At 43.9% G+C, this 21,432-nt stretch overlaps 1 protein-coding gene across 1 annotated transcript in view; it reads right to left on the bottom strand.

The window, feature by feature from the left end:
- The window catches only part of LHX1 (LIM homeobox 1), a 76,797-nt gene that overhangs the window by 24,718 nt on the left and 30,647 nt on the right, over positions 1–21,432 (bottom strand). The window contains exon 3 of the mRNA XM_070945238.1: positions 13,641–13,918. Coding sequence (XP_070801339.1) covers positions 13,641–13,918 — 278 coding nt within the window. The remainder of the gene's footprint in view (positions 1–13,640; positions 13,919–21,432) is intronic.

Genomic DNA, 21,432 nt, shown 5'->3' with positions numbered 1-21,432 from the left:
TCGTCACAAACTGAACCGGCCACCACACCCACATTTATACCCTGTGGGGTGTGGTCCAGTGACTCAGCTAATCTCTGGCACGCCTTCCCCTCTGCTGCGCACGCTTCTCCCTGCGCCTCTGGCGAGGGTCCAGCCAGCACTTATCTTCTTTGTCGCTGTCCACCTGTGGCTGCGGGGACATGCTTGGCTCTGAGCCTATCGTTTGGCCTTCGGTGTCCTCCGGAGGCATTGCCAGAGAGGAGGGTCCTGGAGAGGGAGGCCTTGCCAACACCTCTCCCTCACTCTCAGAGTCTGCATCTGTCGATAGCCCAGGCTCAGGGAACGGAGTCACAACACCGTTTATGGTGGCCAGACTCCACGACAGAGCTCCTGAAATGGATGCTGATTTGATGGCTTTGGAGGTTTTCATCTCGGCTGCTGCTTTAAGTATTTATTACATTCTTGTTTACGTTGGCTATGAACTGTTATAACCATTAATCAATGTTACAAATGTTATTAACCTTTTTAGCTGCCCAGAAGCCATGGTTTGGAGGCGGGCAGCTATATCAATTAAAAGTAAATAAAATAAATAGGAGCGGCCATTGAAAATCACTGCTTGTTCCTCCTACCCCCCTTTTTTTTTAGCCTCCGAGGGAACTAGAGAGCTTCCCCAAATGTTGAGGGATAACAAAGGAAAAAGGAGGGAGGAAAAAAAAACAGCATAATGCAAGATTGGGCAGTATTTTATGTTGGATTAAAAAAAAAACAGTATCCTCCTCCTTCCTTCTTTCTTCTTCTTCTCCTTCCCTTTCTCCTCCTTTCCTCCTCCTTTTTTCTCCTTCTCCTTCCTCCTTCCTCCTCCTCCCTCTTTTCTCCTTTCTCCTCCTCCTCCCTAATTCCTCCTTTTCCTTCCTCCTTCCTCTTTTCTCCTTTCTCTTCCTCTTCCTCCTCTCTTCCTCCTTCCTCTTTTCTTCTTTCTTCTTTCTCCTTTCTCCTTTCTCCTCCTCCCTTCCTCTTTTCTCCTTTCTCCTCCTCCCTTCCTCCTTCTCCTCCTCCTCCTCCCTTTCTCCTTGCTTTAATGTTCTTAAGGTGAACAGCAGTAAAGATTAGGAATAAACATTCCGAATACATTGGGGGGAAACTTTCTAATACATCTTTGAATTATTTTTTTTTTAAAAAAACCCATACCTATATACCGTAAGCAATTTAGGATAAGGCTGGGGGAGAGAATGCAAAGTGGTTTGAGCTAAGCTACACACACAGTTCCTATGGACTTTGCATGCTCTTTTAGCCTAAAACAATAGTTTTGCTATTAATTTCAGCAAAATGGGGAAAATAAAAGAAATTTATGTTCATAATTGGGCTTTGGGAACATTTGCTCCCTATAATTCTCCTCTGGGTTATTGAGTTGCGGTTTTAATGTAGCTTCCCCTATCTCTCTCTCTCTCTCACTCTCTCTCTCTCCCTCCCTCCCACTCCCTCCCTCTCTCCCTTCCCCTCCTCTCCTCTCTTTCTCCCTCTCTCTCTCCCCCTATCTCCATCACCTCTCCCCCCCCCTCTCTCTCTTTCCCTCCCTCCCCTCCTCTCCTTTCCCCTCTCTTTCTCTCTCCCTCCCTCCCCCTCCTCTCCCCCTCTTTCCCTCTTTCTCTCTCCCTCCCTCTCCTCTCTCTTTCCCTCCCTCCTCTCCTCTCCCCTCTCTTTCACTCTCTCCCCTCCCTCTCCCTCCTCTCCTCTTTCTCTCTTTCCCTTCCCTCCCTCTCCTCTCCCCTCTTTCTCTCTCCCTCCCCTCCCTCTCCTCTCTCTTTCCCTCCCTCCCCCTCCTCTCCTCTCCCCTCTTTCTCTCTCCCCTCCCTCTCCCTCCTCTCCTCTCTTTCTCTCTCTCTCCCTCCCCTCCCCTCCCTCTCCTCCCTCTCTCCTCTCCTCTTTCTCTCCCCTCCCTCCCTCTCCTCTCCCCTCTTTCTCTCTTTCTCTCTCTCTCCCTCCCTCTCCTCTCTCTTTCCCTCCCTCCCTCTCTTCTCCTCTCCTTTCTTTCTCTCTCCCCTCCCTCCCTCTCCTCTCTCCTCTTTCTCTCTTTCTCGTTCTCTCTCCCCCGCCCTCCCTCCCCCTCCTCTCCTCCTCTCTTCCTCTCCCTCCTCTACTCCCTTTCTCTCTTTCTCTTTCTCTCTCTCTTTTGTATAGTTTAAGCTGCTCTGTTTTTCCCCATTTTCTTTTTCCTGATAAAACCCACCACCCACCTAACAGCAGACACAACAAGAGAGTTGGCAAAAGAGAGCACGCGGAGGACTGCTTAAAATCTGAACTGCCACTGGTGTTCTGGCCGAGCGCCTGTGCCTTTAAGGATGGTGTGACACAAATCTTCTCCCCTTGTGTGGCTTGTGGTGACATTCAGTGTCTGTCTGATAAAGAGAAGGCAACCATAGAGAGGAACAAGGGTCACATTTCAAATTAAACCTAAGCCCCAGAGGCTGAATTCCACACCCAGCAGCCTAACATATTCACACATAGTAATTATTGTGTTCACACAACAGCATCTTTCAGGTTGCCAGGACAGCCAATCACAATAATTTTACTTTTAACAACTGATATTGAGATGCAATTAAGCTGGCTCCCAAGCTGGGGAGATCTGCTTCCTTTCTAGACGTCAGCTGATGGAGTTTCTGTCAAATTCACAAGGGCAGAACGCAACCTTATTACTCCGGTCACTTGACAATCTTCTACGAAATTGGAAAATCTCTCCTTTTTTTTTTTCCATACATAACACACAGAAAGGTGGAAGGAAAGAGAAGGAGAGGAGCAGCGGCAAAGCGAATGGACTCTGTTATGGTAACAATGGGGACACCTTTGGGAGACCGAAAGAACCAGGTTAGCGTCAGATCATCATGGGGGGAAAAAAAAATCTATCGACAGGTAATTCTTGACTTATGACCACAATGGAGCCTGAAATTTCTGTTGCTAAGTGATTTTCAAATATCCTTCCCCCAGAAGTGGGGAGGGAATGGGGATTTTGCAGTATCCTTCCCCTGGAGTGGGGTGGGAATGGAGATTTTCCACTATCCTTCCCCTGCCATGCTCACCAAGCCACACCCACCAAGCCACACCCACAGAACCGGTAGTAAAAAAAATTGAATTTCACCACTGGCTTCATCATAATCATCTTTAAAGAGGCGCAGTGGCTCAGTGGCTTAAAAACGCTGGAAATGGTCTCAGCTCCAGCGGTTCGAGTCCTAACAACACGTGGCTGAGTGAGCTCCCATCACTTGCCTCAGTTTTGTGCCCTCTTAGTAGTTTGAAAACATGGTACACGCAAATAGAAAAATAGGTATCACTTTGCTAGGAATATAACAGTGTTTCATACAATTATGTAAATCCAGCCGCTACCAATGCAACACATGAGCACGAGGCGACATCGGTGGTGACAGAAGGCCACGGGTGATGCCACAGGATGCCACTTGTCTTTTTGGTGCAGAGCTAGTTCGACCCTTGTGGTGCATCCTGAATAAACCCATGAGCACAAACTAAATCGGCTAGCAATCTTCAACAGCCAAATATCCTTCCACAGAGGGATAGAATCAAGATCACGTGAAGGGTTAATACCACTCTATAAAGCCCTAGTAAGACCACACCTAGAGTACTGCATCCAATTTTGGTCGCCACGATATAAAAAAGATGTTGAGACTCTAAGAAAGAGTGCAGAGAAGAGCAACGAAGATGATTAAAGGATTGGAGGCTAGAACATAGGAAGAATAGTTACTGAAATTTGGTACGTCTAATTTAATGAAAAGAAGGTCTAGGGGAGACATGATAGCAGTGTTTCAATATCTCAGGGACTGCCCCAAAGAAGAGGGAGTCAAACTATTTTCCAAAGCACTTGAGGGCAGGACAAGAAGCGATGGATAGAAACTAATCAAGGAGAGAACCAACCTAGAACCGAGGAGAAATTTCTTGGCAGTGAGAACAATTAACCAGTGGAACAGCTTGCCACCAGAAGTTGTGGGTGGTCCAACACTGGAAGTTTTTAAGAAAAGATTGGACAACAATTTATCTGAAATGGTAATAGGGTTTCCTGTTTAAGTAGGGGGTTGGACTAGAGGACCTCCAAGGTTCCTTCCAACCTCTGTCATTGTGTTATAACAAGACCCAGGCAACGCATTATCAATCCAGATCCTTTCGAGTTGCCACTTCTGTGCAATACAGTATATACAAGAGTTTCTGGATCCAATTAAAATGGCGTCATATCTGGAAAGTGATAGTGGCTGGCAAACTCGTCCCAGCAGTTTTAATAAAGGTAACAAATACATTTAAATAAATAATAGACTGAAATAGAAAAGAAAGCCTCTGGAGCCTGGGGAGAGTGAAAAACGGGGCTTCTGGGCCCACCGGAAGTCGGGAAATGGGCTGTTTCGGCCTCTGGAGGGCCTTCGGGGTGGGTGGGTGGGGAAGGCCGTTTTCGCCCTCCCCAGCCTCCTAGAAAGCCTCTGGAGCCTGGGGAGGGTGAAAAACGGGCCTTCTGGGCCCACCGGAAGTCAGGAAACTGTGCCATTTCCAGCCTCCGGAGGACCTCCGGGGAGTGGGGAAAGCCTCTGGAGCGTGGGGAGGGCCAGGGGTGGGTTCTAATTTTTTTTACTACCGGTTCTGTGGGCGTGGCTTATTTTGTGGGTGTGGCTTGGAGGTCATGTGACTAGGTGGGCGTGGCTAGCTGGTCAGAGTCATTTCTGGAAGGTCCTCGCACTTACGACCAGTCCTCACACTTACGACCTGACTCATATGTTTGCTTTTAACACTGATCAGCTGTAGGACGGCCCTTTGAAGCCCCGCGGCAAGAGTTTAAACAGTTTTTTCCCCTCTAGTCGTCAGCTGAGACTCAGGAGGCAGCAATAGATTGGGGGTGGGACCAAATAAAAGGTAAGAATAACGTGGGAGGGCGGGGGTGAGAACCGGTTCGGTGATGTCATATCGTCACCGCTACCGGCTCGGCTGAACCGGACCGAACCGAGAGGAACCCACCAATGGGGAGGGCCAAAAACAGGCCTACCGGGCCCACCGAGCCATCATGTGCAAAAAGCAGGGGGAATGTGGGGTGTTGTGTGTGCATGTGTGGGGGGGCGGGGCACAGCCCCCCCCATGCTCTCCCCGCTTTTGGCACGCGACGGCAAAAAGGTTAGCCATCACTGGACTAGAGACCCTCCTAAGTCTAGATGGAAGCTCCGACGAAGGTGGTGGAGAATGAGAAAGCTAAGATCCTCTGTCCCAAAGGTGCTTTTTCAGGAGGCAACTGGACTTTCTTGTTTTTTTTCTTTGAAGACGTTTCGCTTCTCATCCAAGAAGCTTCTTCAGCTCTGACAGGATGGTGGGGAGATTTTATTATCTTCAGGTTTTTTTTTTTTAATTTGATTTATATGCCGCCCTTCTCCGGAGACTCAGGGCGGCTTACAATGCGTTAAGCAACAGCCTTCATACTTTTGTATGTTTATACAAAGTCAGCTTATTGCCCCCACAAACTGGGTCCTCAATTTACCTACCTTAGAAAGGATGGAAGGCTGAGTCAACCTTGAGCCTGGAGAGATTCGAACTTGCAGTAATTGCAGGCAGCTGAATGTTAATAAGCTGAGCCTTGGTAGTATGGCATCCTGTTATTAAGCTGGTTATTAAGACCAGATGCCTGCAATTACTGCAGGTTCGAATCTCGCCAAGGCTCAAGGTTGACTCAGCCTTCCATCCTTTCTAAGGTAGGTAAATTGAGGACCCAGTTTGTGGGGGCAATAAGCTGACTTTGTATAAAATATACCAAAGGATGAAGGCTATTGTTTAGCGCATTGTAAGCCTCCCTGAGTCTCCAGAGAAGGGCGGCATATAAATCAAATTAAAAAAAAAAAAAATAACAGGCGTTTAGTCTGTTGAGCTATCCAGGCTATCCAATTCTTTCTCTTTTTATTCTGCTGTCCCCAGCTACTGCCACTATCCAGATTTTATTGTCTTTCTTATCGACAATTGTGAAGTCTGGCATGTTATGCGGCAAGGGCCGGTTGGTTTGAATTCTAAAACCCCAGAACACTTTCGCTGCTTTATTCTCTATTCCTTTCTCTATTTTATGGTCCCATCAGTTCTTGCTGGCAGGCAAATGGTATTCTTTGCAGACCTTCAGAGGTTCTGGCTGCTCCATCCCTGGAGGTTTTTAAGAAGAGATTGGACAATCACTTGTCTGAAATGATAGAAAGCTCTTCTGCCTGAGCAAGGGGTTGGACTAGAAGATCTCCAAGGTCCCTTCCAACTCTGTTCTCTATGGAGATTCTCAGTCATCCAGGCCATGGTTGTCCCAAGGGTGCTTTATTTCAAGTGGCAACTGGACTTTCTGGTTTTTCTTTGAAGATGTTTCCCTTCTCACCCAAGGAACTTCTTCGGCTCTGGCTGGATGGTGGGGATTGGAAGGATTTATACTCCTTGCAGACAGCTGGTCATTTGCATCCTTTTAGAGTGCCATTAAGGCCACCTGGAGGCTTCTCTGTGTCCTCAGGGTCACCTGAGTAGTGCAAATGGGTGTGGAGCCTTCTTGGAACTGCTGAAAGGACTGTGTTGTCGACTGGAGATTCCAACTCTGTTATTCTTTTATGTCTATCTCTGAAGTTACCTTCCAACGTACCATTGTTGCTACTTTCTCATGCTGTTGCTTGTAGTCAGTCTGTGCGATCTTCTTGCAGCAGCTAATCAGGTTATCCCCTATTTCTTCAGCTTCTTCTAAGAGCCAAGGTGGCGCAGGGGTTAGAATGCAGTACCGCAGGCTACTTCAGCTGACTGCTAGCTGCAGTTCAGCAGTTCAAATCCCACCAGGTTCAAGGTTGACTCAGCCTTCCATCCTTCTGAGGTGGGTGAAATGAGGAGCCAGATTGGTGGGGGCAATAGGCTGACTCTGTAAACCGCTTAGAGAGGGCTGTAAAAGCAGTATATAAATCTAAGTGCTATTACTATTGCTATTCTATGCAGAGGTGACCCTTGCTGTCTGTTGCTGTCATCTCAATTCTGTATGCATTTGTTCTTAAGGCTTGAGGTCTTGTGCAGCCACAGAATTAATCCTTCTGTCTCTTTAGAACTCCAGAAGATCTCAGGGTAACTACAGGGAGTCCTTGCCTTACAACCATAATTGAGTTCCACATTCCTGTCATTAAGTAAGACCTTTCCTGCCACAATGATTAAGTGAATCGCTGCCATTGTTACATTAGTAACGCAGTTTATGGAGATTCTCAGTCATTTTCTTTTTCTTTTTCTTTATTTATTTTCGTCAAGCATGTATTAGATAACAGTTATAAGTATAAACATAATTATGAATACATGAAATGGATACAAATAAAAGGGAGACATTAGGACAGGGACGGTAGGTACGCTGGTGCACTTATGCACGCCCCTTACAGACCTCTTAGGAATGGGGTGAGGTCGACAGTAGACTGTCTAAGGTTAAAGTTTTGGGAGTTTGGGGAAGAAACCACAGAGTCAGGGAGTGCATTCCGGGCATTGACCACTCTGTTGCTGAAGTCATATTTTCTGCAATCGAGTTTGGAACGGTGTACCTTGAGTTTGTATCTATTATTTGCTCGTGTATTGTTGTGGTTGAAGCTGAAGTAGCATTGACAGGAAGGACGTTGTGGCAAATAATTTTATGTACTACGCTTAGGTCGGACCGAAGACGGCGAAGTTCTAAATTGTCTAAGCCCAAAATTTGGAGTCTGGTGGCATAAGGTATTCTGTTGCGAGCAGAGGAATGGAGGACTCTTCTCGTGAAATATCTCTGGACTTGTTCAATTGTATTAATGTCCGATATGCAGTGCGGGTTCCAGACAGATGAGCTGTATTCAAGAATTGGTCTAGCAAAAGTTTTGTATGCCCTAGTTTGCAGTTCAATATTACCGGAGAAGAAGCTACGCGAGATTAGGTGAACAACTCTTAATGCCTTTTTGGCAGTGCTGTTACAGTGAGCTCTGGCACTTAGATCATTTGAGATGAGTAGTCCAAGATCCTGGACAGAGTGAGAGTCGTCTACCAAGTTATGGTTGTCCCAAAGATGCTTTATTTTTTTTTTCCAAGAGGCAATTGGAGTTTCTGGTTTTTCTTTGAAGACATTTCCCTTCTCATCCCAGAAGCTTCTTCAAGTTTGGTTAAATGAATCTGGCTTTCCCATTGATTTTGCTTGTCGGAAGGTCGCAAAAGGATCACATGATCACTGCAATTGTTGTAAATATGAGTCAATTGCCAAGCGTCTGAATTTGGATCACGTGGCCCTGGGGATGCTGCAACAGTCATATGTGTGAAAAACGGTCATAAGTCACTTTTTTCAGTGCCGTTGTAACTTTGAACGGTCACTAACCGAATGGGTGTAAGTCAAGGACTACCTGTATTGGCACTACCCTCTGCTTTCTTTTGGCCAAGTCAAAAGAAGGTATATTTGCAGGTTTTTGTGTTTTATTATCTTCAGTTCCTTTTCTTCTATTCCGCTGTCTCCAGCTACTGCCACAGCCACTTATCCAGATTTTCTTACCGACAATTGTTAAGTCTGGCACGTTATGCAGGAAGGTTTTTTTTTTTTTTTAATTTGATTTATATGCCGCCCTTCTCTAGAGACTCAGGGCGGCTTACAGTGCATTAAGCAATAGCCTTCATCCTTTTGTATATTTATACAAAGTCAACTTATTGCCCCCACAAACTGGGTCCTCAATTTACCTACCTTAGAAAGGATGGAAGGCTGAGTCAACCTTGAGCCTGGCGAGATTCGAACCTGCAGTAATTGCAGGCAGTTGGTCTTAATAACAGGGTGCTTTAGACCACTGTACTACCAAGGCTCTACCAAGTGCTGGTTTGTTTGAATTCTAAAGTCATGGGTCACTTTTTTCGATGCCGTTGTAACTTTGAACGGTCACTAAATGAACTGTTGTAAGTCAAGGACTATCTGTACTCCTGGATCTTGGAGTCTTAGTGGACAACCAGCTAAATATGAGCCAGCAGTGTGCAGAGGCAGCCAAAAAAGCCAATGCAATCCTAAATTGCATTAACAGAGGGATACAATCAAGATCAAGAGAGGTACTAATACCACTCTACAAAGCCTTAGTAAGGCCACACCTAGAGTACTGCATCCAGTTTTGGTCACCATACTATAAAAAAAGATATTGAGACTCTAGAAAGAGTGCAGAGAAGAGCAACCAAGATGATGAGGAGACTGGAGGCTAAAACATACGATGAACGATTGCAGGAACTGGGCATGGCTAGTCTAGTGAAGAGAAGGACCAGGGGAGACAGGATAGCCACCTTCCAATATTTGAGGGGCTGCGACAGAAAGGAAGGGGGTCAAGCTATTTTCCAAAGCACCTGAAGGCCAGACAAGAAATAATGGATGGAAACCGAACAAGGAGAGATTCAATCTGGAAATAAGGAGAAATTTTCTGACCATGAGAGCAATCAACCAATGGAACAGAAGTTGTGGGAGCTTCATCACTTGAGACTTTCAAGGGGAGATTGGACTGCTATTTGTCAGAAATGGCATAGGGTCTCCTGCCTGGGGGGGGGGGTTGGACTAGATGACCTACAAGGTCCCTTCCAACTCTGTTAATCCGTCAGTCCCTTCCAGAATGAGAAAAGATAACCAGTAACGAGCAGTTTTCCAAAATTCCTTTCAGTGCGGAGTAGGAATTCTTTTTTTCTGTCTTTGCAAGCTGTGCGTTCACCTGTGGCATGGTTTCTTTTCATCGTAGTTTGGGAAACAAATGGCGGGAGTGGGATTCCCCATACACACACACACACACACACACACACACACTCACACCAAGCCAAAACCAAACAAACTGTTACGACTTAGAGCGAAAGACAAGCCTTCCATCTGGCACCTCTTCTACAGGGAATCTGCAGGTTGCATGTCAAACAGCAGAAGTCAATTATTTCTCATCTGCAAACAAAATTGCTTCCCTTTTTTTTTTTCCTTCCAAGGATTGTTTGACCAGGTGGCTGCTTTCCAGGTTCAGCGAAGTTCCCATCACTTGCTACCTGATCCAAATCAGATTCCCATATTGAGCCGAGCAGACACCTTCTGCTTCAAAGCATCTGCTCCTACTTGGAGGATCTCCAACAGATGTTTTCCACGCCGTTGTATCCCCCTAGGTTACAATCATAATTATTAAAGCCAATTTAAGAGCCGGGGAGGCACAGCTAATGTTCACCCAGAGGTGTTTGCTGCTGGAATATGGAATTTGAGGTGGTGGGGGGAATCAAAATGAATTTAGTTCCAGTTTTGTCCGTATCTTCTCCAGCCTAATGCCCTCTCCCTGACATTTTGGACTACAGCTCCCATCATCCCAATGGGGCTGGGATTGATGGAAACTGCAATCTAAGTTCTCTGGAAGCTTTACAGGAAGCAACATGTCTGGAAATCATAAATGCAGATTTATGCAGCTCTTGCATTTTAATTTAATTTTATTTATATTCCATCTTTGTAATTTTAACTTAAGGCAGCAAACACACCTAATATTCCTCCCTCTTCCTATTTTTCCTCACAACAACCCTCTAAGATGGGTTGGGCTGAGAGAGAGAGAGAGAGACTGGTCCAAAGTCACCCAGCTGGCTTTCATGGCTAAGGCGGGACTAGAACTCTCTATCGATTGGCCCAAAGTCATCCAATTGCCTTTCATGGCTAAGGCAGGACTAGAACTCTCCATCTCCTAGTGATTGGCCCAAAGTCATCCTGTTAGCTTTTATGGCTAAGGCGGGACTAGAACTCTCCATTTCCTAGTGATTGGCCCAAAGTCATCCAATTGCCTTTCATGGCTAAGGCGGGACTAGAACTCTCCATCTCCTAGTGATTGGCCCAAAGTCATTCTGTTAGCTTTTATGGCTAAGACGGAACTAGAACTCTCCATCTCCTAGTGATTGGCCAAGTCACCCAGCATGGCCATGGCAGGATTTGAACTCACGGTCTCCCACTTTCTAACCCACTACCTTAAAGAGAACATATTGACTCTCTTCATATCCATGTTTAAGGCCATTTCCTTTGAAAATTTTGAGCTCCATTGTGGTTGTAAGTCGAGGACTATCTGTACTTAAGACTGTTCCTCGCACTTATGACTGTTGCAACATTACCACAATCCTGTGATCAAAATTTGGTAATCAGCATGTATTCCCAGTTGGTTTCCAACAAGAAAAATCAGTGGGGAAAGCTGGATAGGCTAAACAACCATATGATTCATTTAACAACAGCAATGATTCATTTAACAACTATGGGGGGGGAAGGTCATGAAATCAGGCGTGACTCACTTAACAGCTGCCTTGCTTAGCAATGGAAATTCTCAGGCAGGAAACATTATACCATTTCAGACAAGTGACTGTCCAGTCTCTTCTTAAAAACTTCCAGTGTTGGAGCATTCGCAACTTCTGCAGGCAAGTTGTTCCACTGATTAATTGTTCTAACGGTCAGGAAATTTCTCCTTAGTTCTAAGTTGCTTCTCTCCTTGATTAGTTTCCATCCATTGCTTCTTGTCCTGCCCTCAGGTGCTTTGGAGAATAGCTTGACTCCCTCTTCTTTGGGGCAGCCCCTGAGATATTGGAACACTGCAAAAATGTCTCCCCTAGTCCTTCTTTTCATTAAACTTTTCATTCATATTCCCTTAGCACAGATATTTTTGTTTCCATTTTGAATATGCAAGCTCAAATTAAAATTTGCAACAATTACTGTAGGAGCATTTAAGTAAGCAAGTATGGTAAGCGAGTGAGTAAGTAAGTAGTAGCAGCTAGGCAAGCATTATTCCTCCACCCCATTGTATACTTGTTCCTTGTATATTTGCTAGCTATCTTTGTTAATTTTAATGTATTAAGTTCTTCTTTTCATGTTTTACATTGTCATTTTTATTTTGTTTTAAGCCAGTTACTCAGTGGCCAAATGAGCAACATATAAATTGAATAAATAAATAAGGCACAAAGTATTGCCTGTGTCCAACTTAATAATTCCTTTGGTTAGGAACTAACTTAAGTTGTGAGATAGTATTGGCTTGTGGTTTGCTAAGAGCGATTTTAAAAGAAACCCCATTGTCTTAACAGAATGGAGAATTGAACGAATCCCTATCTGCCATAAATTACTTATTTGATTTTTTAAAAAAATTCTAGCCTTTATTTTGGGTAAGTAAGTTCAAGGCAGCATACATACCTGATGCTACTATTTCTCCCTACAACGACAACATTGTGAGGTGGTTTGAGGGGAGAGATAGTAATTTACACAAAATTCACCTAGCATTAAATCAAATCAATTTGTTTTCTTAAAATGTTGGAAGGAATATTCAATTATAGAAATGACTGAAAAAAATATGCCCCATTGTCCTGCATTTGAACATATCCCCTCATGCTGTTTACTATCAAAGAAATTATATGCCAAATAAATTGGTGGTGTGAGATAAGGGAAAATAGAACAAAATTTGAATTAATGAACAAAATGACTTGGGTCTATAAATTATTATGGGATGGGGCTATAGTTTCTTAATATCTCCAGACCTTTTTGTGACTATGAAATGCCAAAGCTTCACCGATCAGCCATTTTCTAGATTGAAGACTTCTTCCAAACAAAAACTAAGGAGAAATTTCCTGACAGTGAGAACAATTAATCAGTGGAACAGTTTGCCTTCAGAAGTTGGGGGTGCTCCAACACTGGAAGTTTTTAAGAAGAGCTGGACTAGAAGACCTCTAAGATCCCTTCCATCTCTGTAATTCTGCTTTTAAGGACTATGCACATAGTTTAAAACTTAAATAGGATAATTCGTTCTTCTTTCCAGCTGATCTAAACCTCATGAAGGAAGCTTCTCCAACAAGGTGCCCTCCACGTATGTTTGCTTACAAATCATATCATTCTCAACTCACTCACGGTCTCTTGGAGCATCTTAACAAAAATAAAATCCCCAAATAAAGTCCAATAAATCCATGCCCTCTGGTGATCACAATCAAATAAATCATTGCAGGAAATGGACTGAACCTAGATCTCCCTTAGACTTAGTCCAGTATCTTCCCGCTGGGAAAAAAAAAATCCTTAAAAGTCTGAGAATCTTTTGCAAAGGAATTAATAAAACCAGATACAATTCTAAGTGCGTTGATGCTGCTACAAAACTCTTTTTTCTAAAGACAGTCGTAATGATTTTTTTAAAAAGTTCATTCTGCTTTGACCCTAAGAAGAGGGCGTGAGAAATTTTAAAAAGCAGCCCAAAAAGTAGCAATAACAATAGCACTTAAATTTATATATTGCTCTACAGTGCTTTATAGCCCTGTCTAAGCGGTTTACAGAGTCAGCATATTGCCCCCGACAATTTGGGTTCTCATTTGACCAACCTCGGAAGGATGGAAGGCTGAGTCAACCTTGAGCCTGGTGGGATTCGAACTGCCAAATTGCAGTCAGCAGAAATAGCCTGCAGTACTGCACTCTAACTACTGCGCCACTGAGACACATCTACTCTCAAAGTAGATTTCCAAACAATCAATTCAGCCAATGGATGAAGATCTGAACGCATTCCATGCAAGCCGCTGTCAGAAACCCCAAATCTGAATCCAGGCAGTCCAATCTTGAGCCAACTTCAAAAGATCTGGACCGTGGTTTTGGCTTCCCCATAGAAGTCCCGCCTTCCCGCCATTTCCCCCACCCTACTCTTCAAACATACCTGGATGACGCGCATGTTAAGGCCGGTCTCCTGTGCCAGCTGTTCACGGATGTGCCGGGTGGGTTTGGGAGTGGCGGCAAAGGCTGCTTTGAGGGTCTCCAGTTGCTTGGCTTTGATGGTGGTGCGGGGCCCTCTCCGTTTGGCCCCCAGGTTTTGGTCGTCGTTCTCATTACTGCCCACCTCCTTGTCGGAGATATTGGCGCTTTCCAAGTCCTTGGCGTCATCCTGACTGGGGTCCTGCGAATCCGGGGACAGGCTGGGGTCGCTACCAGTTGTAGCTGCAAGAGGAAGAAGCAGAGGTGTACATAAAAAGGGGATAGAGATTGTGTTACAGGGGTCCTGCAATCATTGATATGCAACACTAATCAAACACAAATATAAGTTTATGTAGAGCATCAGCCAGGGGTAAAATGCTACCGGTATGGATCGGTTCGCCCGAACCGGTAGTAATAAATGCTACCGGTTCGGACAAACTGGTATTTCCAAAGATCAGCTGTGCCGCGCGATTTAGATTTGCTAGAAAGCAGGAAATCCTGCTTTCTAGCAAATCTAGACTGCGGGGCACAGCTGTTTCCCCCCCCCCAAAAGCCTCCCTTTTCAGCGCTGTGCGGTAGCGCCTGCGGTGCACCTGTGCGTGCAGGGAACTGGTAGCAGACTTCGGAGCATTTCACCACTGGCATCAGCGCGCGCGCACACACACATATACATACACAAATACACAACACACAGTATGTATGTGTGCCTGTGTAATATGTAGACAGTACAATATATGAGATAAAATATTAAAGTTAGGTAAAACCATGATAAAAATCACCATAAATTGGCACCGGAGAGTCGCAATAGGATAGATGTTATAATTCAACATCTAAGGTAGCTAACCATCTATGACAGGTATGGGTGTAAAACTCAAGGCCTGTGGGGTGCTTAGATCTGACCCGCAGGGCTGCCCTGGGAACAGAGAAGGACCGGACCGCGGTACCTCTGCCAGCAAAAACGGAGCTTGGGAGGGCCGTGCATGGCCCTCCCGAGCTCCATTTTTGCTGGCAGAGCGCTTGGGCCGCCACAGGCGCCCCCACACAAGTGATGTCGATCTGGCCATGCCCCCTGTCCGCCCCCAGGGGTCAAACACAACCCTGATGCGGCCCTCAATGAAATCACGTTTGACACCCCTGATCTATGGTATACCTCCAAGCAGCATTCTATCTTAACAAAATGGCTAAAAGTCTACACGCATGATGACCAGCCCGGATATTGCAACTCTCACAATCAAAAACTACAGAGGCAGCAATTAGAAATGGTGCAAATCATTCACCAAGAGTTTCTGATCCCGAATTATTTCAGAGCAATGCGTTCAGAGAGACACCCCATCTTAAAACAAGCGGAAGAAAGCTTGAATGAGGACAGTGTGTGTGAACAGGGAATCAAGGCAGCGTTTTGGGATCAGTACATTGGACTTGAGGCTCCACCTTAATAAATAGCTGAGCTAAACTATTGAGAAGAACCGTCCATCTTCACTCTGAAATCCTCACAGCTGTATTTCGCAGTGGTTGGTAGATCTCTAGTAACATTAAACATGGTAAAGGTAAAAGTTCCCCTCGCATATATGTGCTAGTCGTTCCTGACTCTAGGGGGTGGTGCTCATCTCTGTTTCAAAGCCAAAGAGCCAGCGAAGATGTCTTCGTGGTCATGTGGCCGGCATGACTAAACGCCAAAGGCGCATGGAACGCTGTTATCTTCCCATCAAAGGGGGTCCCTATTTTTCTATTTACATTTTTTATGTGCTTTCGAACTGCTAGGTTGGCAGAAGCTGGGACAAGTCACGGGACCTCACCCCATTATGCGGCACTAGGGATTCGAACCGCTGAACTGCCGACCTTTTGATCAACAAGCTCAGTGTCTTAGCCACTGAGCCACCGCATCCCTTATTAAACTTGGTAGATCATGAAAAACTAATGTCCTGCCTCTCCCTGATCTCCGCTGGCTAAAAGCAGTGGAGCAACTTACTTAACAACCGCCTTGCTTAGTGACAGAAATTCTGTGGTCATCAGCACTGATGGCATTACCTAGACGGGTAATGAAACGTCTGCAAGAAAACAACCAAGCTCAGAGAGCACCAAGGACCCCTCAGACCAAGGTTTTATTTTATTATTTGAATTTTGTTTTTGATTTTACTTAAATTTATGGGCCACCCAACTCCAGTGGACTTTGGAGATGACCAGCAGGCTTGGATGTGAAGCAGCCTTTGAGAATGGCAATACGATGTGATTTTTTTCAAGCTAGCCACACAAGATGCTATATGGGAAGATCCTACAGATTTCCATACTAAACATCCCATCAAATATTCCCATGAGATTTTCCCTCAGGTAAATGTAAAGAGAATTTCTGCCTTAAATATGTATTTTAAGCATTTTTCCTGGAGGCCAATGATATTTAATAGCACATGATTCTTTAGAGAGCCAGTTTGATCTAGTGATTAAAGCACCAGGCTAAAAACTAGGAGACTAGGAGTTCTAATCCTGCTTTAGGCATGAAAGCTGACTGGATGACTTTGGACCAATCACCAGGAGACAGTGAGTTCTAACCTCAACTAACCATGAAAGCTGGTTGGGTGACTTTAAACTAATCACCAGGAGATGGTGAATTCTAGTCCTTAGGCACGAAACTGACTGGATGACTTTGGACCAATCACCAGGAGACAGTGAGTTCTAACCTCAACTAACCATGAAAGCTGGTTGGGTGACTTTAGACTAATCACCAGGAGATGGTGAATTCTAGTCCTTAGGCACGAAACTGACTGGATGACTTTGGACCAATCACCAGGAGACAGTGAGTTCTAACCTCAACTAACCATGAAAGCTGTTTGGGTGACTTTAGACTAATCACCAGGAGATGGTGAATTCTAGTCCTTAGGCATGAAAGCTGACTGGATGACTTTGGGCCAATCACCAGGAGACAGTGAGTTCTAGCCTCAACTAACCATGAAAGCTGTTTGGGTGACTTTAGGCTAATCACCAGGAGATGGTGAATTCTAGTCCTTAGGCATGAAAGCTGACTGGATGACTTTGGACCAATCACCAGGAGACAGTGAGTTCTAACCTCAACTAACCATGAAAGCTGGTTGGGTGACTTTAGACTAATCACCAGGAGATGGTGAATTCTAGTCCTTAGGCACGAAACTGACTGGATGACTTTGGACCAATCACCAGGAGACAGTGAGTTCTAACCTCAACTAACCATGAAAGCTGGTTGGGTGACTTTAGACTAATCACCAGGAGATGGTGAATTCTAGTCCTTAGGCATGAAAGCTGACTGGATGACTTTGGGCCAATCACCAGGAGACAGTGAGTTCTAGCCTCAACTAACCATGAAAGCTGTTTGGGTGACTTTAGGCTAATCACCAGGAGATGGTGAATTCTAGTCCTTAGGCATGAAACTGACTGGATGACTTTGGGCCAATCGCCAGGAGACAGTGAGTTCTAGCCTCAACTAACCATGAAAGCTGTTTGGGTGACTTTAGGGTAATCACCAGGAGATGGTGAATTCTAGTCCTTAGGCATGAAAGCTGACTGGATGACTTTGGGCCAATCACCAGGAGACAGTGAGTTCTAGCCTCAACTAACCATGAAAGCTGTTCGGGTGACTTTAGGCTAATCACCAGGAGATGGTGAATTCTAGTCCTTAGGCATGAAACTGACTGGATGACTTTGGGCCAATCGCCAGGAGACAGTGAGTTCTAGCCTCAACTAACCATGAAAGCTGGTTGGGTGACTTTAGGCTAATCACCAGGAGATGGTGAATTCTAGTCCTTAGGCATGAAACTGACTGGATGACTTTGGGCCAATCGCCAGGAGACAGTGAGTTCTAGCCTCAACTAACCATGAAAGCTGGTTGGGTGACTTTAGGCTAATCACCAGGAGATGGTGAATTCTAGTCCTTAGGCATGAAACTGACTGGATGACTTTGGGCCAATTGCCAGGAGACAGTGAGTTCTAGCCTCAACTAACCATGAAAGCTGGTTGGGTGACTTTTAGGCTAATCACCAGGAGATGGTGAATTCTAGTCCTTAGGCATGAAACTGACTGGATGACTTTGGGCCAATCGCCAGGAGACAGTGAGTTCTAGACTCAACTAACCATGAAAGCTGGTTGGGTGACTTTAGGCTAATCACCAGGAGATGGTGAATTCTAGTCCTTAGGCATGAATGCTAACTGGATGACTTTGGGCCAATCGCCAGGAGACAGTGAGTTCTAGCCTCAACTAACCATGAAAGCTGGTTGGGTGACTTTAGGCTAATCACCAGGAGATGGTGAATTCTAGTCCTTAGGCATGAAACTGACTGGATGACTTTGGGCCAATCACCAGGAGACAGTGAGTTCTAGCCTCAACTAACCATGAAAGCTGGTTGGGTGACTTTAGGCTAATCACCAGGAGATGGTGAATTCTAGTCCTTAGGCATGAAACTGACTGGATGACTTTGGGCCAATCGCCAGGAGACAGTGAGTTCTAGCCTCAACTAACCATGAAAGCTGGTTGGGTGACTTTTAGGCTAATCACCAGGAGATGGTGAATTCTAGTCCTGCCTTAATCATGAAACTGACTGGGTGACTTTGGGCCAGTCCCTCTTTCACAATCCAACCCAATTCACAGGGTTGTTGTAAGGAAACCAGGAGAAAGAAGAAATATTAGTCATGTTCGCCAGCTTGAGTTATTTATAAAATCATAAAGGCAGGGGAAAAAATATTAAATATAATTAATTAATAAATAAAATACGATCTCTGCCAGACCACGTCTTAGATTTCATATGAAGAAATCCCTCCTTTCCTAAACTTATCTCTTGTTTTTCATTCTGTTTTTTTTCTTTAACTGAAGAGAAGAAGGACTGTGTTAAAAATTTCTCACACGGGAGTGAAAATTGTTCCCAAGTCGCCCACCTTCTTCTTCCTCTCCCTCCCCACAAGCCTTCACACTTTACACGGGTACACACTGACACGTGGGTGTCAAAACTGACCCAGGCACCTCCGTGTTAAGTCTGCCAGGCCAAACATCGACCTGGCCTGTGAATTTCTTCACCGCCCGTTGCCCAACACTTGGCTTCTCCCCCCCCCCCCCCCCAAAACAGCTTTCCAGCAAAATCCACATGTCCCGTCTGCCTTCTCTGATCTCCTTGGCATTTAAAAATGGAGATCCAATTTTCGGTCCCCCCGGTGTCGCTTTTTCCAAAAGGAAGGGACCCATAGACACCTCACGGCTTGCTCCGCCCCGTAAGTTTACAACCGAGTGTGGATAGCGAGTTACACATCTCCCCGACCCCTGTGATCTGCTTTGTCTGGTGTGACTTTCTTAACACACAAACACACACTCACACCCCACCAGCAAAGTAAAAGAAACAAACAAGCCAGCTGAAATCAGACTCTGCAAGCAACACCACCCCATCACTTCAAATATTTGTCTGACATTCAGTCAATCTTTCCGGGCCACTGAAGCTTTGATTCTCATCCGCAAGAAAGCTCACAGCCTTTTCTCCAATCCAGACACCCACCCACCCCTCTCCATTCCTAAATAACAAAATAGTTTTCTTTCCTAACTGTGATGCATAGAAGGAAGCCAAAGAAAGGGGCAACCACGAAGAGAAAAGCAGAGAAAGGAGAGATGGGGGAGGAAAAAAAACAACCCAGGAACGACAAGAAGGAAAGGGTGCAGCTTTGCAGAAGATTGAGAAACGATTGAGATGAAGAAGGGAATGAACAAAAGCCCAGCCTAGAAAACAAAATGAAATATACATACATACATACATACATACATACATACATACATACATACATTGAAGCATCTCTCTCCGATTCAGACACATTTTATTCCAAATGAATGCCTATAGAATTAAGCATGCAAAGAGTGTTTCTAATTTTTAAGGCCTGCTAAGGAAGGAGCTCTTTTCTAAGCATGGCCCAGCTCTAAATTCCCCATTATTATTATTATTATTATTTGTTGATTTTATTTATTAATTATATTCTGTACTAATATGATTGTCTATTGATCTATTTTACTTATTATTTATTTATTTATTTATTTGGTCAAATTTATATGCCGCCCTTCTCTTGAAGGACTCGGGGCAGCTCACAAAGGATTAAAACCATAAAACAGTAAAAATAAATTAATTTAGATAAATTAAAAATACAACAATTAAAGCCCATATTAAAACCAAACTAAAAACTAATTACATTTATATGCCGCCCCATCTCGCTATCAATCTTACAATATGAAAAAACAACAGTATAATAATAATATCGTTGGGTTTTTTTTTCATATTGTAAGATTGATAGCGAGATGGGCTGCGTATAAATGTAATTAATAAGTAAAATAGATCAATAGACAACCATAATAGTGCAGAATGGACTATTATAATGATATAATAATATCGTTTGTTTGTTTATGTTATCCAATTTACAGGACTCTGCGTGAGGGATCCCAGTTCAAGACATTCCCTAAATTCATACAAAATTAACATGAAAAAAAAAATGCACACCTACAAGAAGAAAAGGAAAAAAAAGGCAGTTGAGGATACACCATCGACAATAATTAATCATGCCTCACAGGTTCCTGATCCCCATGCTGGAGAGAATTGTTGTTGATATTGGTGTCTTATTATGATAATGTTGTTACTATTACTGCTGGTATCCCTTCGAATCGAGTGATAACGGTGTAAGTGTGAAGGGTGATATGCGATAAAGGGTGATAAATTTGGGGGGAACATGTGGATTTACTGATCAGCCCATCAGGAATGTGTGATAGTTTGACAGGGGTTCCCAATTTGGGGGTGCGATCGTCACAAAACCACATTCACAATTTATCCTTCATTCATCTTTAACGTATCCACAAATTTATCCTCATTTTATCCTTGACGTAAGGATGTATCCTTAAATTTATCCTTAAATTATACAAAAGAAATGAAGAAAGCTTTCCAGAAACCAGGAAAAGAATTTGGGGATGGAAGGTATTTAAACTCTTCCAGTCCCCTAAAATAAATCTCTGGTATGAAAATATCACATCTTAAAGCTTTTCTTTTTTTGGTACGGCTTTGCTCTCGAGATTCTAGGATAAAGAACAAGGAAGCTACCGAAAAGTCTAAATCATCTGCTCCGGGATTAAAGAGAGAAGGGTTCAAATCACTTTCTGAGCTTTAAAATCACTGCTTGATCTATGTTATAGGTTCACTGTCAGAATAAAATGGAATATCCCAGATAAGCCATCCTGAGCTCTTAAGGTGGGTGAGGGAGGGAGAAAAAAAAGAGAGAAAGAGGTTATAAGTGTGAAGAATAAATGCACCACAATAGCAATTGTAGCTATTGTGCGCTTAGGAAATTCTAGATTTGGGATTTAATATTATGTAAAGGGTCCTTTCTTGATAAAAAAAAAATACATAGTAATTTAACATAATATATAAAAGATAAAGGTTTCCCCTGTCCAGTTTTGTCCAACTCTTATTATATATAATAATTAAACATAATTTAATGTGTCTTCTCTTGATGGTAATAAATAGAAGTTTCATGTGTGATTCCTCGTCTCAGTTATTTATTTATTCCAACATTTCATATTGCTGTTTCCCACCCATCCCCGCTTTCAAAAATATTTGTTTCCCCATCAGGGCAGCACGCAATATTTTAAAATCTGCACTTTACTTTAAAAAAAAAAAGAATAAAAATAGAATTTTAAAAAATATCCCCATCGTTGGTGAAAAAGACACAGCATGTCAAAGGGAGCAGGAATAAAATGAGATACTGTATATGAGCATCAC

The sequence above is a fragment of the Pituophis catenifer genome, unplaced genomic scaffold (assembly GCF_029215685.1).
Source record: "Pituophis catenifer annectens isolate HBS135680 unplaced genomic scaffold, rPitCat1.0.hap2 SCAF_1, whole genome shotgun sequence".
Lineage (NCBI taxonomy): Eukaryota > Metazoa > Chordata > Lepidosauria > Squamata > Colubridae > Pituophis > Pituophis catenifer.
Note: the sequence above shows the minus strand (reverse complement) of the source record. Positions and strands in the feature narration are given on the sequence as shown.